At 38.3% G+C, this 17,890-nt stretch overlaps 2 protein-coding genes and 5 non-coding genes across 7 annotated transcripts in view; 4 read left to right on the top strand and 3 right to left on the bottom strand.

Annotated features, from left to right (window-relative positions):
* The first annotated feature begins 2,550 nt into the window (after nucleotides 1–2,550).
* On the top strand, nucleotides 2,551–4,180 carry LOC120417767 (ras-related protein Rab-14-like). The gene is made up of 2 exons (XM_039579929.2): nucleotides 2,551–2,898; nucleotides 2,954–4,180. Exons 1-2 carry the CDS (start codon nucleotides 2,719–2,721, stop codon nucleotides 3,398–3,400), a joined length of 627 nt encoding a protein of 208 aa, XP_039435863.1. The 5' UTR covers nucleotides 2,551–2,718; the 3' UTR covers nucleotides 3,401–4,180.
* Nucleotides 4,181–4,412: 232 nt separating this feature from the next.
* Nucleotides 4,413–17,890, top strand: part of LOC120418334 (bone morphogenetic protein receptor type-1B-like) — a 237,912-nt gene continuing 224,434 nt past the window's right edge. The window contains exon 1 of the mRNA XM_052711326.1: nucleotides 4,413–4,541. Coding sequence (XP_052567286.1) covers nucleotides 4,457–4,541 — 85 coding nt within the window. The 5' untranslated portion in view covers nucleotides 4,413–4,456. The remainder of the gene's footprint in view (nucleotides 4,542–17,890) is intronic.
* Nucleotides 5,068–5,140, top strand: Trnak-cuu (transfer RNA lysine (anticodon CUU)). Its single transcript has one exon. It is a non-coding gene; the product is annotated as a tRNA-Lys (tRNA).
* Trnak-cuu (transfer RNA lysine (anticodon CUU)) lies at nucleotides 6,119–6,191 on the top strand. Its single transcript has one exon. It is a non-coding gene; the product is annotated as a tRNA-Lys (tRNA).
* On the bottom strand, nucleotides 8,645–8,717 carry Trnak-cuu (transfer RNA lysine (anticodon CUU)). Its single transcript has one exon. It is a non-coding gene; the product is annotated as a tRNA-Lys (tRNA).
* Trnak-cuu (transfer RNA lysine (anticodon CUU)) lies at nucleotides 12,277–12,349 on the bottom strand. Its single transcript has one exon. It is a non-coding gene; the product is annotated as a tRNA-Lys (tRNA).
* On the bottom strand, nucleotides 13,538–13,610 carry Trnak-cuu (transfer RNA lysine (anticodon CUU)). The gene has a single exon. It is a non-coding gene; the product is annotated as a tRNA-Lys (tRNA).

The raw sequence follows: 17,890 nt of genomic DNA, 5'->3' as shown, positions 1-17,890 counted from the left end.
TATTATTATTTTAACATGGAACAAAGTAGAAAATTATGATCCATTAAAATAAAACAGGTGCAATTTTCCACGAAACCTGGATTTCGATTTCTTATATATTTTTATTTAAATAAAAATTTCCAAAGAACTCCATTTTGCATCATTAAGTTTGACCAGATTTGATCTCTATGCAATTTTGGCAGCTTTTCATAAAAAAATATTTAAAAAATCACATTTCATTCATATTTACATCACTTAAAGTTGAATTCCCACAATCTGATTCTTTCGATTTTTTTTATTTGGAGACCAAAAAAGACATTAAACCACTCAGAAACAGGGGCAAAAAAATGCAGCCGAGATTTGAATTTTTAAAGAAATATTGATTTATTTAAAATCATGGATTTTAAGTAAAACTATTTTTTTTCATAAGTTTTTGATGTAAAATGAAATTTGAAATTGGAAATTACTATACAATTTTTTGGTTAGAGTGACATCATCTATTTTTGGATTTTGGAAAATGTGCTTGTTTCCTATTATTGTGATTTCCTATTATTGTGGATTTAGCTCGTAGCTGGATTTTCTGGCATCTTCTCACGGTCATTGGAAACGGTCGTGGATAGACCTAGGGGTTCCCAGTTGGAGTGAAAAAATTCAATTTATAGAAAAATTATGGATTAAAATTTTGCTTTTTTATCACTTTTCCGACATCATGAATAATTGTTTGAACATGCTCGCAATTTTTTTATTCGGTCGGAAAATATTATTTTTCTTGAAAAAACTTTCATTTTTAATCACATGATCACCCCTAATTCTGGATCGATGCCGCCATCATGCGACCGCGTGCTCCGTTTGTTTGCCAACAAAGCTGCAGCTGGTTGGTGAGACGAAGTGAGGGGGAAGAGATTTTGACATTTTTATGCCCGCATCTGGCCCGCCGCCTATTTCGTCGGTCGTTGAGTCGCCGGTCGTTTCCAGCGACCGAGTCCAGCTAGGTACTAATCGTACAATAAATCATTTATATGTTACAATGAAAATCGATCTTTTCACCCAAACAGCAGTCATTTTTCAATTGCCGATATCTCAGAAACTATTTTCCGATTTTCAATGTCCAAAAATCAATCAATCGTGAAATTTTCTGATCACCCCGAAAAACAAATGCAAAAATCGTTAATTTTAGATTCAAGAGCCTTGATTCAAGACTAACATTTTAAAAGAGCCAAAAATTCAAAATTACGCTTCCAAACCTACAACATTGCTTAAGACACTAAATCGATCAAAAAAATAGTTTGTTAGATGAAGGATTTCGAAAATTTTATATAACAATTGTGTGTGGATAACTGCATAAAATTGTATGAAGACTTGAAATTGCAAACCATATAATGATCTAAGTACTCATATTATAATGGATGAATCATATAACAAACTGTCTATATTTCGTCTGTTTTGTGCTATCTTGTGACAACGACCATTTAGTACTTTTCGAGAAAATTGATTTTTTAAGTTTGATGATAAATATTTTCAAAACTATGAATGATAGAGCCAAACTTTTTGAAGCAATCGGTTCGTATACTATCGCTTAACAAACGCTCCAGGTTTCAACTGATTTGGTTACACCAGTTAAAAGATACAGTGAATTATGTAAACAAAAATCTGAAAAGCACGTGTCACAAGTGTGTTTCGAAAGTAAAATTGTACTACGTGTCACTAGTGTGCACAGAATTCCCATACGAACTAAAATAGACTTAAATCAATAGTTTAACCGACTTAATCAGTGTATTTTCAAAAACAAAAGATGAAATTGTTTTAAAAAAATAAGTATCAACCCAAATTTGTGAAAAATAATAAAAAAATTCCACATTTTCCAACAACATATGACGTGTCACAAGTGTGTACGAACATTTTGATGCTAAAATAATCTATGTCACAAGTGTGTTTTGCGATATCCGAGAAACGGAAGCGAATTTCCAAAATCGTGTTAAAGCATCTTGTAGTGTTTGTTAAGTATAGCAAAACGTCATCATTCACTCATGTTCGACCAAAATGGTCGTTGTCACAAGATAGCACACAACAGACGATTATATGATTTCTATTGATCTTTGCACTGTAACTTGGATTTTGCCCGCACTTATACCTCGCACTTTTTACAACAATAATTCTTTCAACCTCGTTGGATAAATGTACAACTTGTGCGGAAAAAATCTTTTTTTGCAGCTTGTTGCATAAAATCTCTATTTCTTAAATAATTGAACTGAGAAGGAGAAGATAACTTGATAACATGTTTTGACATTTTGTTAAGTATAAAGTGATGGGAATATTTTTATGTTTTTGTAATTATTCTTTGTACCGAATAATTTAATTAAAATATAATGCACAAGCCCTGAAATTGAAATTACAAACGGTCGTTTCGTCACTAGATTGCATGCAATATTTTATAGCATCAATCTTCTATACAACCCAAGACACAATCCCCTCCCCCAAAATCCAACCCTGCCATCGGATTACTGTCTCCTTTTCCAGGAGGGAAACCAAAATAAAGACCTGTCATCCTTCCTCATTAGCTCGTCCCGTCAGTCAGTCGATTCCGATTCCGATCGAAAGCGATTAATTAAATCAGTGCAAAAACACACACCCACAGGAAGCGAAACCCTCCTTGTTTAGGTTCTTTGTCACATTACCCAGAAACTCCCTTGGACAGGAACCTAGTGGTGCTGGTGGGTCGCAGTGGCCGCCTTCAACCCGATGGCCTCGGTGCGCATTCCCGAGCAGAAGATCATCCTCTGCGGCGAGTACGGCGTGGGAAAGAGCTCGCTGTTCAGGCGGTTCGCGACCAACTCGTTTGTGACGGCCACCGATCGGCAGTCCACGCTCGGGCTGGACCATTACGATCGGAGCTTTGCGGTGGGGGACAGGAACATTAAGGTTGGTTGGTTCCTCATTGTTGATGTAGGGATTAATGTTTGTTTTGGTTTTGCAGCTTCAGCTGTGGGACACGGGCGGTATGGAGCGGGTAGCGTCGGTCACTTCCAGTTACTACAAGTTTGCTGAGGCTGCTCTGTTGGTGTTTGCTCTGGACAACCCGGCGTCGTTCCACTCCCTGTCACAGCACATGCTGGATGTGGTCACCTACGCTGAGAATGCCAAGATCTTCCTCGTTGGGAACAAGGTCGATATGGAGCAGACGGGGAATCCGGAAGTTACCGAGGCGGACATGGAATCGTTCTGCGAGCAGTGTCACAGCTTGATCAGTGCGACGTACAAGACGTCCTGTAGGACGGGGGAAGGTATCGAAGAGATGTTCCAAGATATTGCCAACACGTTGGTCGATTCGAACCGATCGAGACTGGAGCTTCAGGCGCTGGATTCGCACGGATTCAAGATCGAACCGCCGGAAGAGATAGGCGAACCGTCCTGTCTTTGCTAGCATTTTGTGCCCTCGTTGTAGGGCGCTAAAACAAACAACAAACTTGTAACCAAATGATCTTGGACTCTGAACTACGAAGGGTTTGGCGCGACGCTGAGACAGACCGTCCGGAATAATTGATAGAGAAGGCAGCAATGGCCACAGGGGAAGCGAGTTGTGATCCTTTGAACAATTCATAAATAACAAAAACGGATACACCATGATTGTATCAGCAAGTAGCCAGGTCTTGAGGATGATTTCAGTACATTCTGCTGACCAGCTTCGGATCGAGTGCCATAGAACGGACATGATCGGCATGGAAATCAAAATTCATACACATTTTACCAAGTAGTGCGACGAGCTTTCTGTGTTAATCAGTTATCGCTAAATTGTTGCCATTACGAACAGCAAACTATTGATTACTCTAATTGGACACGTTGGAAAAGTCCTATTGGACTTTCAAATCTACTCAAATAACTAACAGGTGAACATGAATGGTATTGTGCAGTGCTAGTAATGCTAGTAATTTGCTGATTTATAAGTTAAACAATATCTAATCCTTAGCAGGCACTCTGCAAAATTGAACCTAACTAAATTTGTAACGCAAAGAAAGGCGATATTTTGCAGTTAAAGTTTAATCAATCTTATAACACCTAGTGAGTTCTTCAAGTAAAGCTAAGTAATGCATATTTGCAACACTAATAGCAATAAGTGTAGAGTGGAACGTTAGTTCACCTTAAGAATAACTACATTTGAATGATATCTTTATAATTCAAAACATTGAATGGTATCAATAAATAGTGGACATTATAACGAAATTATTTTCTTTGTTGCGAAACTTCCAATAAGAAAACAGATTTAACCTCAAAAGCTTCCAATCAGAATCACACTTCCAACCCCTTCAGAAACATTTCCATTCGCCATATTTATCAATGAATGCATCGTTTCAGCTAAAATCCCCACACAGCACATTAGCTGTAGCACCTGTCATTCCCACAATCTGACGTTTTCCCCCCATTCACAGCTAAAAAATAAGAAAAACAAAAACAAAAGTCAATTCTCGGTTCGCGATTAAAAATGGCCGCGTCAAGTGCGAGTGTTGGTGTTATTATTTTGGTGTTTATCCTGCTGTATTCGGACGCCCACGGCTCCACCGACCAAGGTAGGTGACAATTTCCCACCCCAGCAATCGAATCCCACCGGAGGTGTCCCGCTCCGGTGGCGATTCCGGGTCGAAAAGGCCCCCTCAAGTAGGGGATGTTTTGCGCGACTGGCTGGCTCCAATCGGAATCCACTCGCGGCTGAAGGAGTGAGCGGGATGGCACCATCGGGATCTGGTTTGTTATGATTTGGTGTTGGAGCAATGTTTTCGGTTTTGTGGCGTCCGACCGGGGTCGGATTGCGGATTGTGACGGTGGAATAGAGCGATTCCACTTGGTGGATGGTGCCGATCGTTATCAATTTGTGGCTAGAAGTGCTGAAAGCAGCAATTTCAAGTAGAATCGAATTTCATATTGGAAGTGTTTCCCTCTCGCTCATTGGCATCCAGTGAGAATGGATCTGTTTTGACGCGGATTCCGATTGATGTGTCAAACAGAGGATGTTTTGCTGGCAGCTTTTGATTTTCTTTCTTTTCTTTTGACGAGATTAAATTTGAAATTGGACGTACTCGAAAGTACTCTCAACCGGCCCGGCTAGCTCAGTCGGTAGAGCATGAGACTCTTAATCTCAGGGTCGTGGGTTCGAGCCCCACGTTGGGCGAGGAATTCTTTTTATGAGGATGTTCAAACTCTGTCATCTTGTCACATTGGTCTTCTAAAAATGTAATGCACGACCTGATGTGACACTCACGGTGTACTGTACTACTGCAATGGATCAAAATATTGTTCTCAGATTGTCAAATAGTTGCTTGAGTGCTATCTTGTGAAAAGTGCACTGTAAAATTATAGGACGATAGTCACCAAATAGCACACAAGCGACGAAATGTTGATGAAAAATCAAAACAACAATAAAGTTTGAATGATAATAGGGTCCCTAACTATGTGACACGGGAAGGCAGCGCCATATCGACACCACGATTCACGTTTTTGGAAGTTCCTTTAAGGTAAACACAACTTTAACAAGTTTCGTCTGGTGAAAATGATAAATATGCCGATAGCAATAACAAAACACAGTTGTTCAAGAACTGGCGTGTGCTACCTTACAGAACAAAATCAATTCCCATAATCGTGAATTGTGTTTATGAATTTAAGAATCACTAAGTATGGAGTATGGTACATTTGAACTATGAACGTGAATATATTCCTTCGCAGTTCTCAAATTCTTGAACACAATTCACGTTTTCGAGAACTGACTTTTTCCGTGCTTGATTTCTTGATAATTCACAAAATGTTAGAAATTGGCTTTGAGGTGCCATCCAAAAATGCCGTATCTTTTTTAAAACTGCGGCTGTGTTGTTTCACATAAAACAGTTTAAAACTTATAGATTGCGATGGATATTGCTAGAGTATTCAATTTTATTTTACCTTTTTTCTGGTGATAAAAATATTGTTTCTTTTTAATTCATGACTTCATACGTTAATAGGTAAAATAAATTATTTTGGAAACATAATAAGAAGGAGTGTGGAAGTTTTCAACGTTGCGGACTAAGTAAAACAAAATTCAACAAATTACCGAAGCATTACATTTTTTTTAACAAAAAAAATCAATACTTTCTCGTTATTTGCTTTTTATAAACAAGCCCGGCTAGCTCAGTCGGTAGAGCATGAGACTCTTAATCTCAGGGTCGTGGGTTCGAGCCCCACGTTGGGCGATGAATTTATTTTTAGTTGAAGAATTAACAAATCAGTGATTTTCCATATTTTCGCTAATGTAGAATACATTTAAAACCTATGAAGTTTTTACTGTAAAATTGTATGAAACATGTAATTTTATGGAAAATTTAATGTACTTTGCGAATATGCGACATACCTGAAGGGTTATTTTTCATTTAAAACAACAAATTTCAATGAAAAATATTGTTTTTTTTTTGGCAAATTTAGAGGGTTTTTTTAGGTGTGTAACAATGTTCTACAAAGTTGTAGGATTCCCAAAATACGCATTTTTAGCTTTTCGAATAAATGTGATTTGTTTTATGGGACTCAAAAAGACATCTTATAAGCCATAATGCATAATGGTGCAAAATGTGTTTAAAATGATATGATTTTTTTGAATTTATTTTTTGGAAAAAATTTAAAACTGTGGTCAAAAAATATTGAATGGCCAGATCATATTTTATTCGGAAAGAATTTTACCGAATTAAAAAAAAGCGCCGTTTCAAAGTTATAATTACTGTTAGGCTATCTTTTTTCGAAATTTTTGTTTTAATACTTTGTGATGGAAAACAACCAAGCCTGAAAAAAATATTTTGAAAAACTGGAAAAAAATCTTAAAATGTTATCTTTGAGACTTGGCAAATTGGGCAGTAATTAACAGAGATACAGTCTTACAAAGAATTCAAGAAACTTAAAAATGAGTTTTTTAAGTGACACCTTGGCCTGTAATTTATTTTTTTTTGTGAAAAAATTAGAAAATTTCACAAAAGTTTCTTTCTTTACATTAAATATTGAATTTACTAGCCACCTTTTCGATGTTTTTCAAAAATATTTTTTTTCTAAAAATAATATTTTGCGTCTTTTTGAGTGTTTTTTTCTGAATAGTCCTATTTATAATCTATAACTGTGTCAAAGACACCAAATTGATCAGAAAATCTCATCTCAAAATACAGATTTTCTTATATTAACGGAATCATTTTGTATTACAAGCCCGCAAAATTGTATGAAGACTTGTATGGAAAAACTTGATGATGCAAAGTGACTTCTTTTGACATAGGACTTAGACGTAGAACTTCTTTTGATATCTGAAAAATAACGATTATCGTTAGCGCTCAAGTGCTTTACGACTCCCATACCTGTTTAAAAACTCTACCTGAAATTAAGAAATTGATATGTTCACCTGATAAATAAATAATTCCTCCATATCCGTCACAAAAAAAACAACAAAATCCATATCGATCTCCTTGAACTCCGCGACACAGTTTCGCAATTTTCCCACGGAACCACTTTGCTGGCTTTTCCTTTGGCCATCTTCCCTCTACGGGACGTCCGGCGTTTGAAGGGAAAATCATTTTCCCATGGCCCTTGGAACAAGCAGGTATTCAATCGGCCGTCCGGAAAAAAACCGGTAGCTGGTGCCAGTTGGCGCGATCCCGATCTCGTGCAATCGAAATCACACAATTGCAACAGGTTGTTGCGTTGTCAACCGATCTGGTCCACGCAATAACGGGACAAAAGCCACCATCGGCGCGAAGGCATCAACAATTCAATCAAGACCGCCACCGTTTTGTAAAAATATGCGCGAGATCAATCATAACGAAACTGCAACCGACTTTGGGGCAAGTTGCAAGTCCCTCAGGGTACAAGCATCGTCAGGTATCAATTTAGGCCGCTTACTTTTATTGCTTATGCGCGAAACACTCGAAATAAATGTCCGATAAACGGCGGGCTCACCCACTTGCGTCGTCGCCGAGATAAAACGGACAGTTTTGATTAAATGTATTTACTCAACAGTTTAAAAATGGACCAACCTTATGAAATTATGAGACGTCTCCTTTCTCTTTTCTCTTATTTTGGTGAAACGGACACTGCTTTTTTTCCGCGCCTTTTTTGAAAGGGCCCCGACGATTCCTAAATCAATTCAAACTATGCGCGTGGTGGCGCCATCTGTCCGCGAGCACTTAGCTCTTTTTGCAAAACCAGTACCGTATCACGTTAAAAGTGGTGGTGAGACGTGGCTTTGATGAAAACATCATTCCGACATGTTTGGAGCGGGGTTGAAGACGATGTGAAGCGTTTAAAAATACACCTTTTATATCGACGATGATGGAGGCTGAGCGATTGACTGACTGCATTATTGAGCTCCCCCCTCGAGAGAGAGAGAGAGAGAGAGAGAGAGAGAAGTCGGTACATGATATTTCCTGCGGATTGTGCACATTCCAGCGAATGTCACCACGCAGTAATGGTCAGGGGAGGTAAAATCTCATGATTGAAAAGATTCAAACATTCATGATTTAATGAAAAAATTAAATAAAACCAGAGATTTTATTCAATAAATGATCATAATGATTTTGAAAAAATGATAATCTTAAAAACAAATAAAAGTAAAAAGCAACAAAAAAACATAATGCTGCTGATTCATAATTTTCTTTTCTCTAACAAAAGAACTTCTCGCCCAACGTGGGGCTCGAACCCACGACCCTGAGATTAAGAGTCTCATGCTCTACCGACTGAGCTAGCCGGGCTGTTAAATAATGGTACGAAATCAATAAATTATTGAATTCTATTTAAAATCAATAGTTACGAAAAAGTCTATTGATGACAATTTTGTAACAGAAATTAAGAATCATTTTTTTACAAAAAAAAAAAAAAACATAAAAAAGCATCAAGTACGGTTTAAATGCCAAATCTATAGCCAATTGTTCAATCTATAGGAAAATTTCAGGGATGATTTTATTCCGACTTTATACAACTTTTGACAAAGAACTTTGTCCTAAGGTTTCTATACGTGGTGTCAATCCAAAATTTTCGCGAAGCGAAAACGTTACGTGACGAATTCCCCTCTCGGCAAATTTCCCCTCTTTTTGGTGCACGCTGGTTGGATGAACGGACGTTTCCCAATCAGTCAATCGAGAGACGTGAGATTGATGTATCTAAATTCACCCCCACTCCACCTCATAATTTTCGGATCGCCGACGAGCCAACAAAACTAGGCTCGGTCGGTCCCGAAAATTCATTCTTCTGCTGGACGTCGACGAGAACACATCAGAAGCAGATGGCCTGGTGGCCTGGTAGCAGACGGCCTGGAGGTCCGAGAGCAGATCAGATGGCTTGGAGGCAAGGACCAGCTAAGCGACATGCCAGTCGCGGGAGTCGATCATTGGAACTGGCCACCACATGGACTGGAGTGGCCGTAGGCCCCAGGGATGTTCCGATGGGGGGACATTTTCCGGACCGTAAGAGTTGGGGCAATATGGGTATCAAACTTTATGGTTTTTGATACTGGACATGAAATTTGACATTTTGGCAGTAGTGGCCACAATCCGGAGTGGCCGGAGGCCCCGGGGATGTTCCGATGGGGGGACATTTTCCGGACCGTAAGAGTTGGGGCAATATGGGTATCAAACTTTAGGGTTTTTGATACTGGATATGAAATTTGACATTTCGGCAGTAGTGGCCACAATCCGGAGTGGCCGGAGGCCCCGGGGATGTTCCGATGGGGGGACATTTTCCGGACCGTAAGAGTTGGGGCAATATGGGTATCAAACTTTATGGTTTTTGATACTGGACATGACATTTGACATTTCGACAGTAGTGGCCACAATCCGGAGTGGCCGGAGGCCCCGGGGATGTTCCGATGGGGGGACATTTGCCGAACCATAAGAGTAGGGGCAATATGGGTATCAAACTTTAGGGTTTTTGATACTGGATATGAAATTTGACATTTCGGCAGTAGTGGCCACAATCCGGAGTGGCCGGAGGCCCCGGGGATGTTCCGATGGGGGGACATTTGCTGGACCGTAAGAGTTGGGGCAATATGGGTATCAAACTTTATGGTTTTTGATACCGGACATGAAATTTGACATTTTGGCAGTAGTGGCCACAATCCGGAGTGTCCGAAGGCCCCGCGGATGTTCCGATGGGGGGACATTTGCCGGACCGTAAGAGTTGGGGCAATATGGGTATCAAACATTATGGTTTTTGATACTGGACATGAAATTTGACATTTTGGCAGTAGTGGCCACAATCCGGAGCGGCCGAAGGCCCCGCGGATGTTCCGATGGGGGGACATTTGCCGGACCATAAGAGTAGGGGCAATATGGGTATCAAACTTTATGGTTTTTGATACTGGACATGAAATTTGATATTTTGGCAGTAGTGGCCACAATCCGGAGTGGCCGGAGGTCGCGCGGATGTTCCGATGGGGGGGGGGGGACATTTGCCGAACCGTAAGAGTTGGGGCAATATGGGTATTAAACTTTATGATTTTTGATACTGGACATAAAAAGTTGCATTTGGCCATTATCTGAAACTAAGCAGTTAAAATATATTGCTTATTAGGCAGGAAGTAATAAATAGATTACTGCGATGCACATTTTTTTATGCCACTGCGAAAATCTGTTTCTGGAAATTTAAAATAACTATCACGTAATCATTAAGAGCCCTGTAAGGGTAGTTTTTATTGTCTGCTGTTCAAATTTCCTTTACTGCCGCCGATTGCTTGCAACAGCCCTGCAAAAACATTCCCGCATCTTGGTAACTTTCGAGTGGTGAAGGAAAGTAAATTGATTTCACTTCGATTTCTATTTCAGCTCCACTTGCAATTTCCGTCCCCTTAGTTCGATAGGACGGTTATTATAAGGGGGGAATTTGGACCGGACATTCTAATCGAAAATTTCAACAATCATCTTGCAAAGTTCTTTGTCATACTGGTCATGTGTAACATAACCACCTGCACCTTTTTTCGTGTATGGATTTGACATGGAAATTGTCGTACGTCCCAAACGTTTGGAAGATTAATAACAGTAGGTACTATATGTCTAACTCTTATGCCGATTTTCAAAATATTTGTTTCCTTTCCTGTAGTTTTCTTCAAATACAAATAGGAAAACATGTTAGTCGTGAAACAAAATAGCAGCTGTGACGTATCATCAATTCCAAGTCTAAAGCCTGGTCTACAATAGGGAACTCGCAGGATCGCAGACGCAACCGCAAAAGTGCTCCAATTTTAGAGCAATTACGCTGGTCTTTTAAAAAATAGGGTTGTTCAGTAAATTGTTATTTTTACGTTTTCAGCAAAAACCTCATTAAAAAAAAAAACATGTCTCCGGAACGGCTGAAAAAAATTTAGCTCGCAAGTTTTTTTTTATGATTTTTCGAGCTGTTTTACATAACATAAAAAAATTGTTAACATCCATTAATAGGATTCCAAGATATGATGATGTTTTGACAAAAATATCGGATTTCGATACAGTCAAGACTCGATTATCCGAAGGCTTCGGAAAAATATCACTTCGGATAAACGATTCACGAAAAAACAATTTATTTTTTTAACTGTCAAGATTAAGCATGACCTAAAATAAAATCAAAAATGATTAGATATTTGTTAATCCAAGATGGTGGCCATAACTACGCTGATGAAATATTGAAAAAAATCTTATTAAATTTATTAGGCAATCAATACTCAAATTTGATAAAAATGAGGTAGCAGAACTCAAATTTGATGTTAAAGGTAAGGAAATTAAATAAATGCGAAAAAATGTTTTTCATCCATGATTTCCAAACAAACCTTCGATAATCCTGTCTGGACTGTACATTGAATCGATCTAAAATCACTATGCTTCTTCTAGGGAATAAATTCCCAGTACATTTTGCTGGAGACGCATGGTACGCTTTGTTTAATTAATATACTGATTTTTTTTTTTCGGGAGATCATATCTAAGAATCCTGTAAATGGATGTTCACTATTTTCGGAATTTAATATGAAAAATATTTTGAAAAATACATTTCGTAAACAAATGCCATTTTATTACCATCCTATTTTGGATAGAACCACCCTAATCACCAAACAAAAAAAAACTGTTCGTATTATTTTAGCCAAGGAACTTCCATGCCAAATTTGATCCTTTTGGTTTGACGTGAAATCGCTGATATTTTTAAAATAATGTTGCATCAATTTTTATTTTTTTTTATTTTGCATCAATCACAGTTTCTATTTATTTATTTTTGGGTAACAACATTTTGACTTATTAAAGTCTACTTATTTGATCTTCTGTAAACACCTCCTCATAAAAAGAAATTCCTCGCCCAACGTGTGGCTCGAACCCACGACCCTGAGATTAAGAGTCTCATGCTCTACCGACTGAGCTAGCCGGGTTTGTTGAATTTAAACTCAGAAATCTCAGAGGTTTCAACAAATCACTAAAATCAATTATTGATGAATTATCCATTTATTTTAAATTTCTCTACTCGATATCAAATCAATAATAGAGATTACAATAACCTCTGGATGCCTTTAATCGATGAATTCTAGGTTTTCACAGAACTTTTAGGACTCTAATGTTGATTTGATCACTATGATGCTTAATTTTTTGTGCATTATTCAAAATCTAATCAAAAGGATAAAAAAATGGGATTTTTTTACATTTAAAGTTTTATTTACATTATTGTAATACATAAGTAGGACTAAATACAATATTTTCATTTAAAATTTATTGTTGTTTTAATTTTTCATCAATATTTCGTCGCTTGTGTGCTATTTTATGACTATCGGCCTATAATTTTACAGTGAACTTGTCACAAGATAGCACTTAAGCGACTATTTGACAATCCGAGAACCATGGCATGGCAGTATAGAACACCTTGAATGTCTTATCAGGTCCGTGCATTACATTATTAGACCGATTCTTAGCGAAGCTACACCAAAATGTCACATTTTTCAATTTTCAATGTGATTTTTAATATGAAAAAAATCATTTTTATTATGATGCAATAATTGCAATGTGCTTTTAATGCGTTTTCTTACCTTAAAAGCCAAGAATATTGACCAAATGTGGTCTGCAAGTCATTGAACGGGAGAGGAGTTTTTTCATAAATCTGCTCCTTTCGTTGTCCCGTCACGAAAAGAAATGGCTGGCAAAAACTCAAATTTTAACCAATTCTTTCAGTTCAAGAAGGCAAAAGATTCGTTTTTTAATTTGTGATAATGTGTAGAAGAGAAAAAGTTTTTAAAAATCAAACTGGCAAAACTGTAGCGATTTTTGTAGTGTGCCTTTTAAAAGTCCAGTTTTACGATGTTGTCCCGTCACGCTACATTTTTATTTCAGGAGAAGCACAGGTACTATATGGTTAATTCTGCATGATATATCTTTTTAGGAAAATCAATTATCTTTCCAAATATGTTGTAACAATGGGGGGTTTCTTCTTTTATTTTGCCACTACAGCCAAAACGCTGAAAAAAATTGGATTTTTTTTTTGAAAAGGAGCCGAAGAATCGGTCATTAGTAGACCAATGTGACAGATGAAAGAGTGAAAGAGTTTGAATATCCTCATAAAAAGAATTCCTCGCCCAACGTGGGGCTCGAACCCATGACCCTGAGATTAAGAGTCTCATGCTCTACCGACTGAGCTAGCCGGGCTTATTGAATTTCATCAATTGTTACAAAATTATCAGTTACTTCTTCAAATGATCATTAGCAAATTTGAGTTTCAACATTGCATATTTTTCTAATTTCTTTAAACGCTTCCTCCAAACTGAGTAAAATAACTTGATGATGGAAACTAAATTTTCTCCTTCAACAAACTAAAAACAATGCTTCCAAGGCCTCAATGTTGCATTTCCTGGAGCATCGATCTTCTCCCGCAAACCTTGAGACCCAAGGCCCAAGTCCTCATTCCCAGTGTCTCCCTTTCTTTCTCGTTACATCTGACGAATCAAGCAAAACGCATCTCGCAACGCATCACGTCTGACCATTTACGTCGTGTACGTTGGTAGTGATATTAAATTGTGATTCCTCGGAAATCGACTTTCGCGCGCCGCCATTTGCGCGATAATTTATGATTCTGCGGCCGTCCATCCGTCTCCAGTCTCAAAACGGGAAAACAAGCCTGAAAAACCGCGGAATCTCGGCGCGTCCACCTTGGGAAGATGATTTTCCCATAATGCTGAACTGGCGCTGTAAGTGATACACGCACGGCACAAGTTGAAATTGAATAAAAGTCCATAACCGGGGGGAAGACCACTTTTTATGGACTGCGACGGACGGCTACCGGAGTTCAGCGACTTTTATAAATATTTACCAATAATTAAAAATTCAAGAAAACGGCAAATAATGAGCCTCCGAGAGTCGACGCGAAGTCGTGCGCGAATCTCTGCGCGTACGAGAGGTATTGTGGAAGTTGTTGTTGTTTGTTGAGCAGCTTCAGTTTCAACGGAATTTAGCAAATCTTGGACGGTTGTTTGTCCAAATGTGCAAATTGACAAACATGTTAGCTCAACGTGGCTTGAGTTGACTCAATTGTTGATCTTCTACCAGGTTTTCAGAATCAAGATCTCAGCTCAACTCATCTTAATCGGCTTGTCCGAATTAATCCTGGCTCTAATCGCTATAGATACCAGCCAGACATCGACTCTGTAATGGCGCACTAATCCGCTACGAGACTTGCAAGTTCACGGCCAAAGGCCAAGGTAGCGATGCACTCAAAGGGGTTTGACGTTTGATAGACACGATCCAGCTGAAGCCGTTGGAAGACCCACGGTTCAGCGGGAGTGTGATCTCCAAAGGGGCTAAATCTGCAGCATCATCGTCGCGCCGGTCGTCATCTTATCACGATCGTGGGAGTCGGTCGAGGGGTCCAACAATTGCTTAATTTTAAATTATAAAAACTTTGATCATAATAACGAATTTGGAGTTATTTTGAATATCCTGAAAATTCAATTTTATTCACCCAATTGAGCGACCCCTCGCCAAATCCCTCAACGTATCCCTATCACGTAGCTGCGATGATTGCCAGCGATTCCCGCGTTGATAGATGGATCGCCGTCGTGGCCTCAACAACAGCAACATCCGAGAAGAACCCATCGCGCAAAGCGCGAGAAGGATCGCACGTTTAAATCAAAACTTTTTCTCTTGCTGCCCCTCATTCCACCATGGCCTTCTGGGATGGATCGTGTTTGGCGGGTTCCCCCCTGTTGTGCGTTGAAGTTACCGTTGCCGTTGTTGTTGTTGTTGTTGTCATGGCCTGGCGCCAACCGATGGACGATGGCGCGGCCAAAAAAGCGCGTAATAAGAACCACGGAACTGTCCCCCCTCCGGTCCTCCCGGGGCTCTTGACCTGCGGAGTTGTTGGGTTATTTGTTGCTGGGGTGTTGGAGTTGAGTGACCAGAATGGGTTTGGTTTGGGTTTTGTTTTGATTCGGCGGGTTTTGGGTGAAATCAATACCCTGCCATTAACGGCGGCTTAAAGCGTTACAATGGCTTCGGTGGTACTTTTGATGGGGAATATTACTTTGATGTTTTAATTGCATTCGTTTTTTGTAACTTTTCTCTTTCGAGTTTTGCAAATTATTATTGTAGTACTCACTAAAGAAAAAATTAGATGAATAATTCTCCGACACATACATAGCTGTTGCTTTTGATTTTGGACTTTGTTTTCTTCGAAGTTTTAAAATTCTGTTAGAAATCATAAAAAAAGCATTGTTTTGCCTATGATAAATGTGAAGATGCTCAAAAGAACTTTATTCCTTTATTTGATTTTTTTCCAATCATTTTACTCAACCCAAGATCACACTTGATGAGCGCACAATAACCAGACGACTCTCGCCAGCCATAAATCAATTCGAAACAGATATCTGAACAGAACAGTGTGATTCTCAGAGATGGCTGACTAACTGCTGCACCTGACAGCAAGCCGTCAGGAACACGAAGCCGTCGTCCCCCTTTGGCCTCGCAGGGGGCACCTCCGAGGGCATATTAATAATTTACGAGTACACGAACTTCGAGATCTAACGCTGAGATGCAATACAAAATGTAATAAATGAATTTAAATTTCCCAGATTTATGACGCCAATCTGACGAAGAAGATCCGAGAAACACTTCCATAAATCCGTACAAGTGATCATAATTAGCGGAAGAACCGATGCAGGGCACTTGTAAAGCATCACTTCCAATAAAGCAATTTAAGTGATCAATCCTCCGCGAGGGGGAAGCAGTGAACCATCCCGCGAAATGAGACCTCGCTCCAATTTGTAGTTAGGAAGAACTAGTAAAAAGGGACTCAATTTTGAAATCTGACACCCCGTTGCGTCCTGAAACATCAATAGACCTAACAAAAAGAAAAAAGGTATAACCCAGAGAGGAACAAAACCTCAAATCAAATAAAAGAGACTTAAGCGGATTTCGGGACGGCCGACTCACACGCGGAACATATCGTCATCCAATTTCGAGGCCAGTCAATCGGAACGTGTGTCGTCGTCCCCGCTTAGGAGGGGAGAGACACATCAAAGGAAGCAACTTATAATATTTAAATTACTTAATCCCCTCATTTGGACGGAAATACACCGTGGCCGGGGTCACTCGCGTAAGAACTGGAGGTTTGCTTTTAATGTCAGTCCAGCAGACGGCTCAAGTTTGGGAATTTTTGTCGTTTTTTTTTATATCTTTGAGGAGATTAAATGTTATTTGAAAGAGACAGTTTTGGGGATTCACTTTTGTTCCAGTGACTTAATTTTGGGTTTGTTACGCTGCAAGGAAAATATTCCTCACTGTTGTTTTTTGTTTTGTTGTTTCATAAAAATCCATCAAACCATTTTTTTTTATTATTTTCGAAACAACAACAACATTTAACTTACTTTTTTAAAGACTCTTCTAATACACAAAGTCATGCTTTCGTTTTTTTAAATACTATTTAGATGACTAAAAGCTTTTTTTGAATGGATAGCTTTTTTCTTCAGGCAATATCGAGTTTTTTTACTTTTTAAAACCAACTTTATTTGCATCCGTTGTGATAAATGCCTTATACATGGTTGAAAGGATCCCCCAAAACTCTGTATTGCACTTACAAAACCACTGCTAGTCGATAAACTAAAGAAATAAACTGGATTGAATTCAATTGAGTTGAATTTTAAGTGCAATCAGCTGAAACAATTTTAAATGCATTACCCTGGGTTTATATTCATTTTTAACATGTTTAAGATAGTTTATAAATATTTTTTAATATGAATTGCATTCTTTAGGTCTTTATTATTATTATTAGTTTTATTAAAGACACTTTACCATTGCAATGGCATTCGTGTCGTATTCTTTAGGTCTCAAATAAGCTATCAATATCAAAACAATCGATATTTTGTATAAACATAGCTAGAATTTGAGAAAATCAGAAACATTGATTTCTGCTTTGCCTTCCCGGTGCTTGGACGCCTATGAAATATTTCAGAGAAACGTTTCACAGTTTTGGTAAAATTATATTTTTATCTTATTTAATTGTTTTGGCATTGGTTACAGCACCAAACACATTTGAAAGGAAAGTGGATATTAGAATTCATCAAATAACACAGTTTTGACAATAGTTATGCGAACTTAGAATCAAATAATTTATGAAACAAGATGAAGTGTCCGGGTTTCGAAGCGTGTGGGAATTCGAATCTTGACGTTATAAAATTTGGATTATAAAATACTGAGCAACAGTCATGCCATGAATTGAAATTGTGAAAAATGACCTTATAAACATTTTACAATAAGCCTTTATTAATAGATTAAAGATATAAATCGGTTCAATTTTCAAATCTCAAATTTTTTTTATTCAATAATAATATTAAAAAAGATTTAAAAAAAATTAAAGCTTCAATTGCTGAATGAAACATTACAAAGAGAAGTAAAAAAAATCGAGAAGTAAAAACAAAATGCGACTGCAATTCAAC

The sequence above is a fragment of the Culex pipiens genome, unplaced genomic scaffold, assembly GCF_016801865.2.
Source record: "Culex pipiens pallens isolate TS unplaced genomic scaffold, TS_CPP_V2 Cpp_Un0001, whole genome shotgun sequence".
Classification (NCBI taxonomy): Eukaryota; Metazoa; Arthropoda; class Insecta; order Diptera; family Culicidae; genus Culex; species Culex pipiens.
Note: the sequence above shows the minus strand (reverse complement) of the source record. Positions and strands in the feature narration are given on the sequence as shown.